General features: G+C 36.6%; 2 protein-coding genes across 2 annotated transcripts; both read right to left on the bottom strand.

Moving 5' to 3' along the window:
* Window positions 1-7: 7 nt before the first annotated feature.
* Window positions 8-2620, bottom strand: LOC110713019 (uncharacterized protein YuxK-like). Its single transcript, XM_021891485.1, has 3 exons — window positions 2200-2620; window positions 1133-1300; window positions 8-522 (listed from the first exon to the last, which is right to left on the bottom strand). The coding sequence occupies exons 1-3, from the start codon at window positions 2498-2500 to the stop codon at window positions 299-301; spliced, it is 693 nt and encodes a 230-aa protein (XP_021747177.1). The 5' UTR covers window positions 2501-2620; the 3' UTR covers window positions 8-298.
* Window positions 2621-9616: 6996 nt separating this feature from the next.
* LOC110713018 lies at window positions 9617-17668 on the bottom strand. The gene is made up of 10 exons (XM_021891484.1): window positions 15973-17668; window positions 14808-14966; window positions 14607-14690; window positions 12435-12503; window positions 12091-12183; window positions 11862-12005; window positions 10938-11045; window positions 10200-10251; window positions 10105-10121; window positions 9617-9977 (listed from the first exon to the last, which is right to left on the bottom strand). The coding sequence occupies exons 1-10, from the start codon at window positions 16333-16335 to the stop codon at window positions 9945-9947; spliced, it is 1122 nt and encodes a 373-aa protein (XP_021747176.1). The 5' UTR covers window positions 16336-17668; the 3' UTR covers window positions 9617-9944.
* Window positions 17669-18183: the final 515 nt, after the last annotated feature.

Genomic DNA, 18183 nt, shown 5'->3' with positions numbered 1-18183 from the left:
TTGGGAGTGGTGTTAATAGTCAAGCTAGATCAAATTAATAAGCTGGAGATAGTATTTTGCCTCAATCAGGCAGAAAGTCACTAACTTAAAAAAACAGAATTTCATTTTACACTAGGTTACTTTCAGATATTTTACCTCATTTACAAACAAAAAACTCTGCTGTGGTGTAGGCCGGCCTACCTTTCATTCCACTATTTACAACTTATACAAGTCAATCAACTAAAACAAGAAGTGAAAAAAAAAAGACAACTGTATAAAGGTGCAGTGATAAGGCACTAACTACTTTATGCAAACCCAACTAGATATCTGACTGAGGTCGCTCCAGAAGTTCTTCCCTGTCAATAAAACGCTCAAGCAACCCTGGTTCCTTCAAAACAAGACATTCCTTCTCCTTTCCGCACCAGTCATAGCGTCGTTTAGCAATGTAATCATAGACAGCATCCCTTACTGGAGTGGGAATTACCAAGAGGGAGCTCAGCGCTGAATAGGGAAATGGCAAGTATGACATAACTTTCAATGCAGCTGCAAACATATTCAAGCCCCGATGTTAGGACACTATTTGACATTGCTTACAGTAGCAGATAAATATAAACACCAACCCCGGAAAGCGATTAAGACAATAGAACTAGGTTACAAATTCAACCGAAGACCACCTCCAAATATTATCTCCAAAGTGACACATTAAAAACTTTTTAACTGGTCACCAAAATCACAAGAACCTGATAGGCTGATAGCATCACAATACAAGGGTCTACCATGCTTTTGTGTTTTCAAACCCCAAATTCTGAAGACTACTTTTATACTAGTTGTACAGACCAATTGAGACTTGAGACTTTGTTTCAAAGTCAAAAATCTAGTTGCCACAAACCATAATTACATAAATCTAATTCAACCAAGAGCAGAAATTTGATAAAGTAGGAATTTTTTTTTAATAATAAACCACAACTGGAGAAAAAACGAGTGAACGGGAAACAGATGGTATACGTATAACACTAGGAAGAATTCTACATATCGAAATGGAGATTAAAGTGACAAATTATTGGCTAGTTAAACAAGAGAACCAGTACAATAATAAATCAATAGTTCATATCTTATAAGATAAGGCTATATACTACAGGAAGAAGGTCCTAACCTGTGGAAGCTTGATGGTATTGGCCTAAACCTTCAACAAATATAAAGCGGCGAAGCACATCCTTTCTTTCCACACCACAAAGTTCCATATATGGTTCAGCAGTCTTAGACTGAAGGCAACAGAACTTAATCTTCTCATACTTATCAGCCTTGATAATCAGTTTCACACCTGCAAACAAATGAACAAGAACATTAATCCTGTTATGTAGTTCACCTAAAATAGACAAGTCACATTGATTTCAAGTAGGGTAACAAGTCCAATCAGATCGGTTTAGGTCACCTTTCGAGGCAAGCCCATGTTCAAGTGATTTTAGGTCACCTTTAGCAATAATTCTGACAAATTCTGTTTTGGGGGTTAGAATAATTTTGTTATCGAACTCGGGTTGAGTTTAATTTACAGATCGAGTCACCCTCTAGCAAGCCTAATGCCCATGTATGCATAGAAGAACAGTCAATAATTCAATAGGAAATGGTATTAGTTTCGGGTCACCAAGTGTCTTACTTGGTTATAAAATGTACAGTGTACACATTGATGCTTAGTCTGTGGGATGTAACATCACATTATGCAATTCTATCAAGTGCCGTCCTTTTGTCTAAATAATTCATTTTAATTCTGACAGTCAAACCAGCCAATACAACCCGCAAATAGCTATTATTCTGCTAATTGTCGGGCATTGCCTAATCTTATACCGGAAAACATATAACAGCTCCTTATCAATTGTAAAAGGTAAAACCAGAACCTAAATTTGCAATAAAGAAAGAGTAAATTGGGGAAACAAAGGAAAATGTGTAATTAGACAAATGACCAGTAAATTTCATCTCTTCAAACACCATTAAGGAAAATTCTAGGGAAAATTAGGACCAACATCCAAAAATAATCATCATAACAAATCAAAAAGAAATTAATCGAACAAGCAATTGCGTCAATTTCAATTCAAAACTAATTTAAAAGTTCTGAATTAAACTACAATTCCATTTCCATTTTTCTTAACTACATAAAATAGAATACCAAAATTGAAGAAAACATCAACTTTCCAGGTGAAGTGCGAGATATATGAGAGAGAATACCAGTGTGACAGAGACGACAAACGCCGTCAAAGACGACGACACGAGGCTGAAGAAGAGTGGGCATTACAGCAGGTTTAACGACGCTAACTGGAGGAATATGGAGGTCTTCATCATCGTCGTCGTCGGCGGCAAGATCAGACACTGCTCCCGCGGAGTATGACGACTGCGGCGGCGGAGGCGGTGGTGAAAGCTTCGAACTGAAGAAAATTGCCGGCGCCGACGCCGGCGAAGTTATCGGCGGTGGATAGGAATTGAGGGTGAGAGATCGAAGTAGAAGGTTACGCATTTGAACAAAGGTCATGTGGTCATACCCTTGATTTTGGAAAAACTCTGGAGAAAATGGAGGGAGAAACCAGAAATTAGGGGAAATTTAATGGAATGTTTCAATTTTCATTATTTTTGTTTAACAGAATTTATATGGCTTGCTTTGCTTGGTCTCCAAGTACAGCAACAAGGTTCTATTACTCACCCAGTCATTTAGTCGACACTATGTCAATTTGGGTTACTAGGTCGGATTTAGTTAGTACGGATTAGGTCGAGTAATGTCAAATTTGTATATGTATTAATATATGTGTCCACAAGAGTTGAGATATGAATCAAGTTTTTTAACACTGAAAATTCTAAGGTGATTAAGTAAAAAAATGATCACCATAAGCTATCCTATGTGGCAAAATATAGACCACAATAATAAAAAGTGTATTATTAAGATTATAGTTGGCGACTCCGGCCCCTCCTTCCCCCGCCGACGCGATCCTCCAAGCTCTCCCCTAAACCCTAACCCTGCCACATCCCCTACTTCCCTTCCCCCACCTCGAAACAGCCCCCCTCCCTTTCCCCCACCCAGAAACAACAAGGGAGGTCGTTTCGTGGTGGGGAAGGGAGAGGGTGCAGGGGGTTTAGGTTTTAGGGAGGGGTTAGGGGTCTTTGGTGAAAACCAGATGGCGAAATGGGGGAAAGGGAAGGGGGTAGGTCATCGTCGACGGGGGAGGGCGGTGGGTTAGCTTGCAGGGAAGGGATGGGTCACTGGCGGGGGGTGGGTTGTTGGTTGGTGGTCGCCGGCGTGGGTGGAAGGGGCTGGGTTTATGGTCGATTTTTGTTTTAAAAATTACTCCCTCCGTCCCATAATACTTGATATAGTTACCATTTCGGTCTGTCTCAAAATACTTGACACGTTATTAAATATGAAATGAGATCACTAATAAACAAATATTTTCCTATACTTTATTTGGGACCACAAACCCCAAAACTCAATTGTAGACACTTGATTGTGTTTCCCCAAAAACCAAACTCAGTGATGTGTACTTTTCACGTCTTTGATTATCGAGTTAGGTAAAGAGTTGAAGAGTCTCATGAATTTCCCTTTAGCCTTGACCATTTCCAATCTTTCCTTAAATGTTTTAAATCAAAATCATTTATTTCGTGTCTTTAAACCCAAAATCATTCATTTCGTGTCCAAACCTTAAAAACGTCCAAACCTGATCATTTGGGTCCATATTCTGGGTCCAATTATTGTGTAGTTAGATGGGGCTTGAAAAATATTTCCAACGATATATTATAAGCCCAAATCCGACTTAAAACGAATAAATTAGGACCAAAATACTAAACCAAACCCAAACCGAACCTAGGTCCACCTTACCTACGACCCAATGTTCATGTCAATCATGTGGAGGGTTCATTAACCTTAATCCCAATCCTAAATCAATTAGGATCCATTAGGAACTTCTAGAAGCCTCTAGAAGGTTTTAATCTATCCTTTTTGAAAGATAAAGATCAAAGAGTTTGAAATTGAATAAAACTCCTCTTTTTGAAAGTCCTTGTCCTATTCGAATTCAAAGATGCTCAGATATGATTTTCGTGCCTCATAATTTTTATCAAAATATTAGATGGTTGGATATGCCTTGAAATTATCTTTCCAATGATATATCATAATCCTAATTTCGAGTTATAACGCAAAAGATATGAACGAAATACCAAACTCTATCCAAAACTGACACTGTCCCACTATTTTGACCATATCTTTTATTCTACAAAATATTTTAATCTGATTTTAATTGGGTTGGAAATTAGACTTTAATATCTTTCCAACGATATAATATTTATCTTATTCCAACTTCTGGATCAAAAGTTATGATAAAACCAAAAATCGCAAAAACTATTGTCCTATCGCGCCGCGATGGTTTCGTCGCGCCGCAATGAAGAGAGTTTTATTCCGATTCAAATTCTAACTCTTTTATGATCTTTTGACGTTCTTTTTTTCTTATAAATAGAGGTCGTTTCACCCCATCTTCAATCATCAACAAGTTTGATCACCAACAATTATCATCTAATCCTCTCTTTAAGCTAAAAGTTTATTCTCTCTTTCTTTCTAGCCTTAACCTAAACACATCCCAACACCTTCTTGACATCACACATCTTACCTCCTTCACGAGTTTCGAATACTCCAAGCCAAGCTCGAAGTTGCCTTCGACCTCGACGTGAAAGGTGATAGTTCTGAGGCTTTGGTCCCAAATCTATATTTCAATTATTATTTGATTTAATCTTTCTTGAAGTTACTAACGTGTGTATTGTTTTGATAGAAAGAAGTACGAGGCATCAAAGTGAGTAATTTAATTACTTAATTATTCTTTTGATTCTCAGAAATCATGTTAGGATGTTGAATTTGATTCCTAGTATCATATTAGGAAGTTGAATTTGATTCCTAGTATTATGTTTAGGGTGTTAACTAGTATTTCTAATATCATGTTGGTTTATAGTATCATGTTTAGGCTAAAGTTATGATTTTTATTAGTGACATGCTAGGGTTTATTATTAATCCGTTTAGTATCATGCCTAGGATCTTGCTATTAATCATGTTTTGATGAGATATCGATTAAATTGATTATGATGATGATTGTTGAGTCAATTATACATTACTTGATTATTCATATTTTATTGTTATTGCTTGATCACGCCCTTTCTTGCAAGTTTAAAGGGAATTTGTATTTGAAATCACGCCTAATAAGATAATTGATAATCTGATTTTAGGCTTAATATGATTTTAATTCAAGTGATTGCCAATAATAGATTTATTTGTGCATTAATAATCAACCAACGTAGATTAAACAGGTTTAGGGCTAACTTGTTGTATGTATGTTGATCGGAAAACACACATGAATATCATAAGAATTAATTAGAGGCCGATTTAAGGCAGGTTCAATCTCTTTTAGGTTGGCTTCATACCATCATCCCTGAATATCCAGTCATGGTTCCGGACCACTATGAAATTAGCGATCTCCGTGATTGTGAATGGGGTGTAACCTTCACACCCGTGAACGGTTTACAAGTTCCAAAACTTGTTGGCAACTCTTTATCTCTAGCTTCCTTCCCTTTGGACGCCACCATGCTTAAATGCATTATCACAGTGGGGCTCAAAATTGATGTTTGAAATATTCCCTACATCAATTAAATCCTACTTTCTCCATTCTTTATTACTTGTATTCCTTTTTAGGAAGTTTCTTTTTACTTGACTTGTTTCCTTATTTGGCAATTTTTACACTACACCTTTACTTATTTACCCTCACCTTTTTCAACATCATAACCCACCACATTCTTATCACCTTCCATCCTCTCTTACCTCAGTCACTCACCAAAACCCATAGTTTTTGAAACCACCTTTCCTTCCTCCAAGTTTTCCATGGAAACCACCGTACGGCACCACCACCTTATTTTTGAAACACCGCCAAACATCAATCACCACTCTTATCTCTCATCTTCACTGGAAAAAGCCTCGCCCCTCCTCCCCACACACATCACCTTTACCTTCACAACGTCACTGTAAACTGTGGAAGTGTTCAAGTTTCTCAAAATTAAGGCCATGGTGGTCGAATTTGGGAGGTTATTCCAGATTTGAAACCACCATAGTCAAATTCGACCTACAAACTCTCAATTCTTACAAGCTTGCTCAAGTATTTGACGGTGGTTGGTGGTGTGGATTTTTTCACTTTTCTCTTGTTTTTTTCTTTTCTGGTGGTATGGAATGGACGGTGGTGGTTGTTAAAGGTATGCACTATTTTTGTGGTGGTTATTGGAGTGTGGGTCTTGTCTCTCTCCTCTTTACTTTGCCACTTGGCAGTGACTTGGACGGTGGTGGCTATTTTCGGAGGTCTGGATGGCGGATGTCGTAGCGAACCTGGCGACATAGGTGGTTGTGGTGGTGATTGGGTAATGGGAACGGGGTAAGGGTTAGTTGGCTGAGGTAGTGGGCAAGAGTGCATTTGTCTTTCGACATTATTTACCACCCTTCCTTGATATGTGTGCCTAAAACTAATAGGTCATGTAAAAAAAACAGAGGAAGTACATTTTTTCTCTCCTTACTACTCCACCTCCCCTACTTTTTGTTTTCTTACAATATAAAAATACAAAAGAGAATCCTTTATATTATAAACAAATGTTTTAAATGAACCCACTTGTAATTTTCTTAAACTACGTGTCCACCCCACCGTCCCAAGTATATGTGACGGACCGACTCGACGACGGAGGCAGTATTGTGGAAAGCTAAACGCCGCCCTCGAATCTCCAACTAACGCCTGCAAAATAACCTAAAATTACTTACTTATGCTTATTATAAAAATAATTAATTTTACCTCAACTTAACATTTTTATCCTACACAAAAATTTTAACCGTTCTCTCTAATGGTCACCGGCCACCAACGATTATCGGTCAACCATCAACCACCGTAATTTTCAAAATCAAACAAATTATTTAAATTTTGCAAAATCAAATTCCTTGGATCTTATGGACGACGATAAAAGATCGGAAACACCACCTATGATGCTCATCGGAGGCTCGTCGGACCGTACAAATTCGGTACGTCTATTAATTTTTTTTTTTGTTTTCGAAATTCCCAGCCAAACACCTAGAATTTTCGAAAACCGTTGGCTAAACTGCCTGCCTAGGGTTTTCGAAAATCCTGGGCGTTTGCCTGGGAATTTCGATTTTTTTTTTTTGGATTTCACGCATTTGTTATTATTATTGTTATTAGAATTATACTTGATAAACTCTCTTAGCATTATACTTGATAAAGTAATGTTAATCTCACAATTTTAATATCAATTACCCTATCACTCAATAATATAATCTTGATAAAATTAGAGTGTTATAAGGTTAAAAAGTTGTGGTATTGTTGAAAATAATTAAATAGTTTATAAATAGTCGTGTGTTATTATTATTATTATTATTATTATTATTATTAGTTGTGTTTATTGGTTCTCAACTTTTATTAATATTTGTTTTTATTATTATTATTATATTGGATTTGGAAACCGAGGATGGTGATGGTGTGGACTACAGCGGACATTTTTTGACAGACACTGTGTTTCTGAGTTTTGTGGATGTTGTTTTATGGGCACAAAATGTTTAATTTGTCGGCCGCTCGGATTTATGTTAGTGAAATCTTCTTACAAGAAGGAACAGAGTGGTCGACCGTATCGATATATGACTTGTGATCGTGGAAAAAAGAGCATGATAAGAGACCTGATGAACGCAATACGCAAGGACACGTGAAGCAAGGCAAACAATTTTCCCTTCAAACTCAAGGTTGAGTATGTCAGAGTACTAAGTGGTTGGAAGCCTAAACGACACTCACAACCATTCTTTGGTTGTGTATCCCGAGGGTCATCGACAAATCAGCCGTCTTAGTCCTGCTGCTAACAGGTAGTGCGTGACATGACTCAGGCACAGGTGTCGCCTCGGCATATCATGAGAGCTCTTGTAGAAAAGTTTCCCGAACACCATCCAAACATTAGGCATGTCTACAACTGTAGGAGTAACATCAGAATGGAGCGATTTGAGGGAAGAGAGGTAGTTCACCAAGCGCTTCATTTGGCCAGACAGAGCAAATACCTCACTTGGGTTATGACTGATGCCAACAATGTGTTGCAACATGCTTTCATGGCACATCCGATCATGACAAAATATTTTTATTTTTTTAATTTTTTTATTATTATTATTTTTCATAAATATTACTGTGATATCTGATTTTAAAAGATTTTAGCATTTTCTAAAATTATTTAAATGATTTTTGCCAAAAAGAAAATTGAGAGGGACCATTTTTTTGTGGCAATGAGGTTGCCACCTCAGCAAGCCCTCTTTTCTGTTAAGATGATCAAAATATATTTTATTACTATAAAAAGGTCCTTTTTAACTCTTCTAGTTGTATTAATGTATTCTCACTATTTGAAATTATAGCTACCCTTCTCTGTTTAAAATATTTTCTTCAAACATTGATTAGAATGGTTGAAACTAATGATTTAACTGAAATTGATAATGTGGCTAATTGTAAAAGATGTTTGGTAAAGTCGATTGATTAAGGAGTTGAAATTCCTAAAATGATAAATAAAGGATTATAAATTTATAATGATAATAAATTTTTGTTCGGACATTACTCATCCTTGGTATATTTAGGGGTGAGCATAACAGGGTACCCTGTAAAAAATTTTCGAACCGGAACCGGAACCGGAACCTGTTGCAACAGGTTCCTCAAAATGGGAACTGTAACCAGAACCTATTGAATAGGTTCCTGGAAATTAGGAACCAGAACTGGAACCTACAGGTTTCGATTCCGAGTCAGGGTACCCTGTCTTGTAGTATACTTGCTAACTTTTTGCAGATTTTTTTAATAAAAAAATTGGTTGGTCACTAATTTATAATGTTTACAACTTGCAAAATAAACAAACTAATAGTAGTTGTCTAACAAATTTAATACTTATATTTATAATTGTGATTTTGATATTTATTATTTAAAAAAATAAGCTAGAATTGATGTATAATTTAAAATTAAGCAATACTTATAACAGGATACCCTAAAGATTCCGATTTCAAAAAATAAAGAACCTGAACCGAAACCTGTTGCAAAAGATTCTCTATTTTGCTATCCGGAACCAAAACCTCTTGTACTGGTTTCGGTTCCAAAACCTACAATTCCTAATAGGTTTCGGTTCCGACTCAGGGTACCCTAATTTTTTGCTAACCCCTAAATATATTCATAGCGTTTCTCCTCTAGGTTAATTTTTAACTAATCACAAAATGGTTATCTTGGTTACAAATCCTTACCATCACAATTCCCGTTTATGGTCATGGACTCATGGTAGTCATTGTTTCTACTATGACAACCCATCTAACCATCGCCATTTGCTGCTTATTGTGAGAAGTCAATTTTTCCATGTTTGCTACGTATTGTAGAAAGGCCGAGTGAAGTTGAGATGATACCTAATTGCCTCTGGAAGTATAGAGCGTCAAGTACATAATTGTCCATGAAACTATTACTACAAGTACGCAATAATTTTTTGACAATTTGTCAATCAGCCTTGTAAGCTCAAAAAGATCAAAAAATACTCCTTCCGTCCAAAAACAAGTCATATTATCTCATAATCACGCATATGCCAATGTCAAATCAAAAACCCTATATAAATATTTCATTCTTAGGATCATGGTAAAATCAACCACAACCAATCCACCATGTCAGTAATTCAGTACATATGACGACTTTTTCCAAACCTCCTACAAAAAATGGACAGAGAGTATATAGTATATACTGATTACTGAGATCTTGTTAATGCTACCTGAAATACCTTTTCAGTATCAGGCTTTGTTTCTCCATACTGTATCTCACTTTTGTGGCTTTCATGGTGTCAATTCTTGCTAGACATGTAAAACTACAAGTTTAATGTCACAGGGCCACAATGTTGATGATTTTTCTTGAGTATGTTCAGCCCAAAAGCATGTGCAATTTCTTATTCACCTGTATGCAATATTATTTGAAAGTTGATAAATAAAAGATGGAAAGCCAAAAAGGTATGCAGCAGCTAACTGATTCTGCTATTGAGGTTCCAAAACCCGACTTTACAAGATTTGAGCTAAGAGAACACCTCCTGAACTTGACCATCTGTTATAGCAGAGAAACTGGTCAGCCAGAGAGTAGGAAGGTTTTATATGGAATAAATTAGTAAAGAGTGCAACTCACCAGCAAGACTAACGGCAAAATTTGCTTGTGCATCTGCATCAGAGTTAAATTCCTGCAAATAATCCTTGGTCATGACATAGACATACGATGAAATTCATTGTGCAATTTGGCAAAGTATTCAAACAAATGGTTTATGTTCTCATCTCATCCACATATCTCATTTACATATTAGTACGAGCCAACGAAGATCCCACAAGTATATGCCCTAAGGGATAGGGTTGATCAGTCAAGATGTGCAATGTTAAACCTTAACCAGTTGAGAAATACAGGCTGCGAAACATTTATAATGTGAAAATTAGGTAAACAAATCTACAAAAAATAGTAGAACTATGCTTATTTCAATTCAATAAACTTTCTACTCCGCTAAGATGAGCCATAGGACCATATCTAAGCAACCCAAATACAAGAAGGTAATTCCTATCCAAAAAAAAGGTGATGAATTGTGACTTCTAAGATAATTTTTTTAAGAGATGATCCTGAAAGAAGTTAAGACACATTCAAGATAAACACCCCCCCCCAACAAGCGCAAAAATAAGGAAAAAGGAAAGGAATAGAGAGCGTGCCTTCAAGACCAAATTCTACCACTTATCGAGCTAATGGCTGCTTTAGTAGCAAATACTCAAAGGAAGATGAGAGTATCAACCAAATGAATGAATGCAATAGGTACAAGCAAGAGCAAAAGTAATAGATGTAAATCAAGTCATATGTTTTAAGACCAGTCCGTGGCAGCATACTCACCCTTAAAACATGACTGATCTTAAAAGAAGAGAACTTGTTCATCAGAAGCTTTGCCTCTGCATGCAAGGTAGACATATTTTCATTCTTGACTTTCCATAAACCCTGAAGCTGCATTTCAGAGGCAACGTCAAATCCTAAACAAATTAAGTACACAAAAAAGCAAGAATATGCATCAACAAGTCTCAGCAAATAAAGATCTATATGTAAGAAAAAGGCATATTTGCCCAAAAGCACCTAATAAATAAATAAATAATTTCGTGGGAAACCACCTTATAAAAATGAAATTTTTTTTTAAAAAGTGTGTTTAATTTAAGGTGGTGTATCACAAATATAATTTAATTTAAGGTTTGTTCTTACAAGTTTTTTTTATAAGGTGGCTTCCCACAAAAAGTGTATTAAGGTGATTTTTGGCAAATTTTCCTAAGAAAAAGGAAATTGCATGTAAGTTCAGCATGTTCATTATGACAAAGTAAACAACCAACAAGTTTCAAGATTGTGCGTAGAGCATCAATGTGTTGGTAAAAATGCATAGTATTTTATGTAGGACTGATTTTACAATGCAGAACATAAAACCAGTATTAAACCAATATTGAAGACCATAATAGATTATGGTTCTTATTTTCTTAATCGTAAAACAGAACAAAAAGTCTATCCTGGTGTATGACTACACAGGGTAAATACTATCAAATCTATCCTTAATTATATAGCTAGGATCTAAAAGATCACACGGTGCCTAGTAAAGTAATTTACCATTTCTGAAAGTTAGGAAAATGGTATCACAAAAGACGGACTAATAGCCCTTCTTCCTCTAGTCAATCAAGAAAGAGCAAATAAAAGGTATCAAGGATGACAGAATATCACTCTCCTTGAGGAATAACAACATGAAAAAAACTTGTTCTGCATAAGAAAGAGAGAAGGTAAAACCTGCATGCAGACAAGTTTGCTGTCACCTTGCGCTTGAATATTTGTATAACCCATCTCAAGAGCTTTCTTTAATCCTAAAATAACAGCTCGATATTCAGCTGCATTACAGGTGGCAGTTCCCAAGCCTTGACGTATTCTACAAATCTAGATGGATACTCAAATCAGTTAGAAAAAGTAAAATCTGATAACTAAAAACTCATATATATTATTAATGATATTAATTTTATACCAAGCTTCCATTTAAAGTACGAAGCACAGCTCCAGCACCAGCTTGTCCAGGATTTCCTTTAGAAGCACCATCAAAATGAAGAATACAGGTTTGCTGTAAATCACAAACAAGGGATCAGGTTTTACTGGAATCACTGCAACATCGAATCAATAAAGCACCATCAAATATTCCATCCCCGGATGATAAAGACAGTCTTGAGTTTTTAGAAGCAAAAGTGGACACATACGTGACCAAAGAGTCATAAACATGGTTATTGTTTCATACAAAGAAAAAAAAAAAAAAAGCAAACATAAGAACAAACAAATAAACAATGTCAGAGTTCAGAGCAATTCAAACATACTCACAGTATCAGAAGGCACACTATCCAACTTTTGAAGCTTGCTCAATGGATCGGTAGAGGTTCCAACATCCCCCTGCAAAATGAGAAGCACTTGTGACTTTTTGTACTGGCAATGTCAAGAAATTAGATTTCTTTTCACATTCAGCAACACACCAAAGCAGCCATTTGTGCTTCAACACGTCAGAATTTCCCCGGGAAGAAGGGGGCGTAAAAAAGAAAATTATTGATATATTAGAGCTCACAGCCAGTAATTGAGTAACAGAAAAGCGATGTAGAGTACAAATCTACCCCATTTTGATACATCTTTCTAATATAATGCTTAACAACCCCTGCTGCAGAAGATCACATGAAAGCTGGATTTTACAGTCTCCAAAGCAATCAGTAGGTAGAAAAACCCTTATAATATGACCATTTCTATCCAACTAAGTAATTCATAGCAAGGCGACTCTTCAAATTCTGTGAGTCATCATATGTTAGTCCTAATCTATAAAAACTTACCGCCTCAGTAACTGTACTCATCTAAACTTGTTATTTGGTTTCTTTCTGTAGGGACTTGCAAAACAACAGCTTACAGGGAACAGTTCCTGACAAGCTAGGAGCTTTAAAGAAGCTCCATCTACTGTAAGAGATTAAATCTTGCATACAATGTCGTAATATTCCCTCAAGAATTCCATCTTTGTGTGTATACTCTCTACTAAAAAAGAGGCCATCTTCAGGAACCTGGAAAAATAAATTAAGAGGGCCTCTTCCGCACTCTTTGAAGAAAGAGAATGTGATTCTCAAGTAATATTGAACAATGCCTTAGTTCTCTAGTTCATCAGCTAGTTGAAAACAAACCATTAACCTTGATTGTAATTTTGGCTCAGGATATCAGGAAATTGTGCCTGTCTTTCTCTACATCTGCTTGTAACAGTTCAGGAGAAGCTCCAATCGAGGCACCTCAATTTACTTTAATCCCTGAAAGGAAGCACAGAGGCCACACACATAAAGCCATCATACTTGGTGCAGTTATCGGAAGCATATGTTTGGTTATTTTGATTGGTTTGTCGGTGTTCTCATATGTGAGAAAGAAAACCCCAATGTTGAATAACATATCAAGTAAGCACAACTTGATTCTGAGCTCCTATTTCAGTACTTCAGTTCTGATTCTATTATGAACATCATGCCTTCACCCTAACATGGGTATTCTACTGTAATGCTCAGAGGAAGAAGCTGAAATCAGAAATTGGAATGCAGATAGAGTCTTTTCTTACAAAGAAATTAAAAAAGCGACAAATAACTTTAAGGGTGTAATTGAGCAAGGGAGTTTTAGATCTGTTAAAATTGGGAAGCTTCCTAATGGAAAGATGGTAGCAGTGAAAGTTCGATCTGATAAGACTCAACTTGGGGCTGATTCCTTTGTTAACGAGGTTCAATTTCTAAAGTGAACAGACGGAATTATTACATTTGTACTTGCTGCATATACAATATTCTAACTACTAACAGAGTAACAGTAGAGTTGCTTATAAAAGGTTTGTATCTGTTTTTAGGTCCATCTACTATCGCAAATTAGACATCAGAACTTGGTATCTTTGGAAGGGTTCTGTCACGAATCAAAGCAGCAGATACTGGTTTAAAAAATATTTGCGTGGTGGATCACTAGCTGACAGCCTATATGGTATGGCAGCAACATCAAAAAGCTTATTAAGGGTAAGCAAAATTTGTTTTTTCATTGGTCTTTGAATTACCAACTCTTTCACTTGGCCATGATCAGGTTCAAACAGTAAGAAATTCACCCTGAACTGGGTTTGGAGACTTAAAATTGGCATTGGTGCTGCTTAAGGTATAGTGAGACAGATGAATAGTTATAAGTTATTGTAGAAACTTGTGAATGAAAATTTTGCCCTAACCCCTTAAACAAACAAAAGATTTATCAAATCCCCACCCCTCCATCCCTATCCCTCCCTTTTTATCCCTTCAAACAAACACGCTGCAGTACAAGCAGGATTCATCCATGGGAATAAACAAGAACAAATATTTATATCGACAGCCATATTCCACAGAGAATCATGATAAGTCTATATGACATGATTTGTATCAGTCCACAAAGCAAATGTTAATGATATGCCTGCAATGTGAGAGAAAACATTTTAAAACAGCCACTGATCAATGCAGCTTAATGACAGCTAAAACTAACCACATTTCCAGCTCCTAGCACGCCATGAGGCCTCTTCTGTGGCAAATCAGCGCTGGATGTCTCACCTTTGGAAGATGTTGGTTCCTAAATAGCAATGGAAATAACACTATAGTTACAAAGCTAAATAGATTTGCATGAATAAAACACAAAAATTTTATTAAACATCCACCACAAGCACTTTTGAATGAAAACGGATCTAACCTGAAAAGGGCAAGGAACAAGTGTGCCAAAGAGATCATCTTTCAGATCAGAAGCTTTGATGGTATAGAGAGCATTGTGAAGCCCACGGGAGGCAAGATATTCTTCTGCATCCTTAGGCAAAGAATACCCTTTATATACACTTACTGGAGGATCTGATATCTGCGCCATTAAAAAGAACAGTATATTGACATTATTATACTCTCCATTGAGATGTCACAAAAGAATTTAGCAAAGCTAAAGATAAAATATGAAGATGTAAACTTTGTCCATGTCAAAACAAAGGGTACTCCATAAAAACAAAACTTAATTAAGTGAAGACAGTGCAAGGGAATACAATAAGACATTGCAACTTCAGAAATACTCCGTAGAAAAAACTTAATTGGCTACTAGAAAGCATACCCCCATCAAGGTTAAATTACCTATAACTCCTTTGTAAAGCATAATCCCACATCTCCAGAAAGCAAGCTACAAATACCTTATCAATATGTCAAAAATAAAGTGTGGATAGTCTTACTTAAGATACATGAGCAATGTATCCTTCATTATGCACATTTCTAAGTACGTTCTATCATTATTAGATTCCATGGTATAATGAAGGTTTACAAATCCCAAAAGCTATCCGCACTAAGCCACTAATAGCCCACTTAAGAAATCCAACACAAGTTAAAACCCCCAATTCCCCAAACCAGCTTTATCATTAAACTGAAGCCTTAGTGAAGTGAGCTTCTGATGCAAATGCATAACAGGAACAATCGATATCATGAACAAACAAGCTAACACAATCAGCTTTCTCTAAGACATAACTCATAATCAAGAATGCAAGCTATATTCTGTTAGCTCATTGTATCACACATTTCATGCAAGAGAGTTTAATGTATCAATGAACTCTGATTAAAAATATAAGCCATTTCCAAAAATATCAATACAAGACAGGATGGAGGATACCATTGCCTCGCAAATCCAGATTGCAAACTAAAGGCTCTTAAACCCACTCACCCCAAACCCCACCCCCTCAGAAGCAATTTCTTAAATAGAGTCCAACAAATTGCATTACAACACAAACAATCATTCCCCAAATAAAATATAAAACACAAACTAGTATAAATCCTTCAAAAAATTACTGATAATATTGAAAATTGAAAACAAGGGCAAGTAAGAAAATCACCGAAGAGCTAACTTGAGCTTGGCATTCACTCAAATTCTTATAAACACCAACAACATCCCCCTTTCGGACCACGAAAAACGCATCCTTCTCCATCTCCACTACCGGTTCCGGTTCCAGCTTCGATTTTCGCTTCGTGGGAGACTTCCTCTTAGAAGAAAAACACTGGATTGCACCAAACCTCTCGAAAACAGACGATGAAGAACTCAAACAGATAGAATTAACAAGTGGGTGATTGGAACTCCTTTTCCAAGACAAATTGGAAGAAAAACAACTCCCACACAATGTAGAAGAAGTAGTACCCAGAATAGAACGAGTGGATTTGAGTAGAATAGAAGCAGTAATTTGGGATAACAAGCTATTCATTAGAATGTATTATACCCACCAAAAAATGGGTGGTTTTTTTTGACAGAAATTAGCATAACCCACAAATGGAAGAAGGATGGGGTGGCGGCAGAGATGGGTTTCCGGCGGCGGAAATACGGCGGAAACAGGGTTGGGGTTGGGTTTTTTGGTATTTCTAGTTTTAACGATGAAACAAGGTATACGAATACGATTCATCTGTTTTACTGTATTTATTTCTTTCCCTAGAATGACGGAGCTGGAAAATAATGAAAAATTTGATAGCAAATAAATTACTCGTATTTTGGATGAGATTAGGATGGGATATTCAACCTAAATAACATTCATTATTTTAGAGTATGAGTAAAAAGTTTAAATTGCATGACATTTTAAAACAAAATTATTACTTTAATCGTAAATTGGCTAATTACGGGTAATTTTTTTTTTTTTTTTTTTTTTACAATAACAAAAGGAATGTCATTAATATATATAGTCAAACAATGTAAGTATGTAACACTTACATATAATTCCTAAAAAAATAAGAATTCTAGCAAGATCGTCTTTGGAAATTTAGAGGCCATGTGCTAAAAACAAAATTTAGGCCCTATTATAACAAATTTTATACTCATATAGTCACCTTAAATACAATGATAATTACAAAAATTGAAAAACCGAATAATATCAAAATTAGAACATAAAAAACAAAATAGATACATCCTGGATTTTAATTGACGAAGGAAAGTCGTCAACGGCAAACTTAAAGAATTCATTTGCTAAAAAAAAAAAAAAGGAATTGAGAGCTTAATTCTAAAACTATAAAAAAAAAAATAAAAAATTTAAATGATTGATAAACAATATTATTTTGGGTCGATTGTTTGAGACATTGAAATAAATAGTTTAATAGACGTGATATTGGATGGTTTTTTATTCTCATAATGGGGTGGGGGGAAGAATCAAGTTAAGGAAATTAGTCATGGGAAGATGAGAGTGATACTTAGGGGCCGTTTGGTTCGCAGAGGGGAATCGGAATGGAATGCAGAAAGGAAATGAAGGAGAATGGAATGAAACCCTCAAAATTAAGCATGTTGTTTGTTTACAAAAAAAAGCTAGGGAATCACACCACCATTGCACCACCACATCACCACCACAACACTCGTCCTTCATTTTTTCCACCTTCTCCAGCCACCCCACCGCCCAACCAACAACCACCCCACCGGCCGCACCTTACCCCTAGACCTCAACGAACTGTAGCAATTACCTCGCTTCTCCACCACCTCACCATCAACACCAGCACCGTTCATCGCCCACAAAACAGCAACCTCACCACCCACCACCAATCCCAGCCCCGCGCACAACCACAACAGCCTTCACACCGCCAAGCAGCCACCTTCGCGCAAATTATCTCAAATCAAACTCCAATGGGTAGAGCGGTGGCTCCATTTCACGAGTTTAGATTGCTTGGAATTAATGAAATTGGACGATTTTGATTAATTCAATTAATCCAACTGTCGTTTTTTTGTGATAATGATGATGGTTGAGTGGTGAAGATCGCAAAGCAACCAAGAGAAGTAGGCGAAGGGTGGCGAGGGTCGGGGGAAGGCCGGCGAGCATCCGACAAGGGGCAGCGAGGTTCGGCGAGGTGCTATTAGCCCCGGTGAGGTGGTTTAGGGTTAAGGGGTATGGTGGTGGTTGGGGAAAGGAATGGGTAAGGTGGGGGGGAATGGGAGTAGGAGGATTTTGGGTAAACCCAAAAATAAAAAGGGGGAATGGGAATGACAAAAGAGGGAAAACAAACACCAACAAAGGTAATCATTCCCATTCCCTTTCCACATTACAGCGAACCAAACGACCCCTTACAAGAATTAATTGTAT

The sequence above is a fragment of the Chenopodium quinoa genome, unplaced genomic scaffold (genome assembly GCF_001683475.1).
Source record: "Chenopodium quinoa cultivar QQ74 unplaced genomic scaffold, ASM168347v1, whole genome shotgun sequence".
In the NCBI taxonomy this organism is placed as follows: Eukaryota; Viridiplantae; Streptophyta; class Magnoliopsida; order Caryophyllales; family Amaranthaceae; genus Chenopodium; species Chenopodium quinoa.
This window is presented reverse-complemented; position numbering and strand designations above follow the sequence as displayed.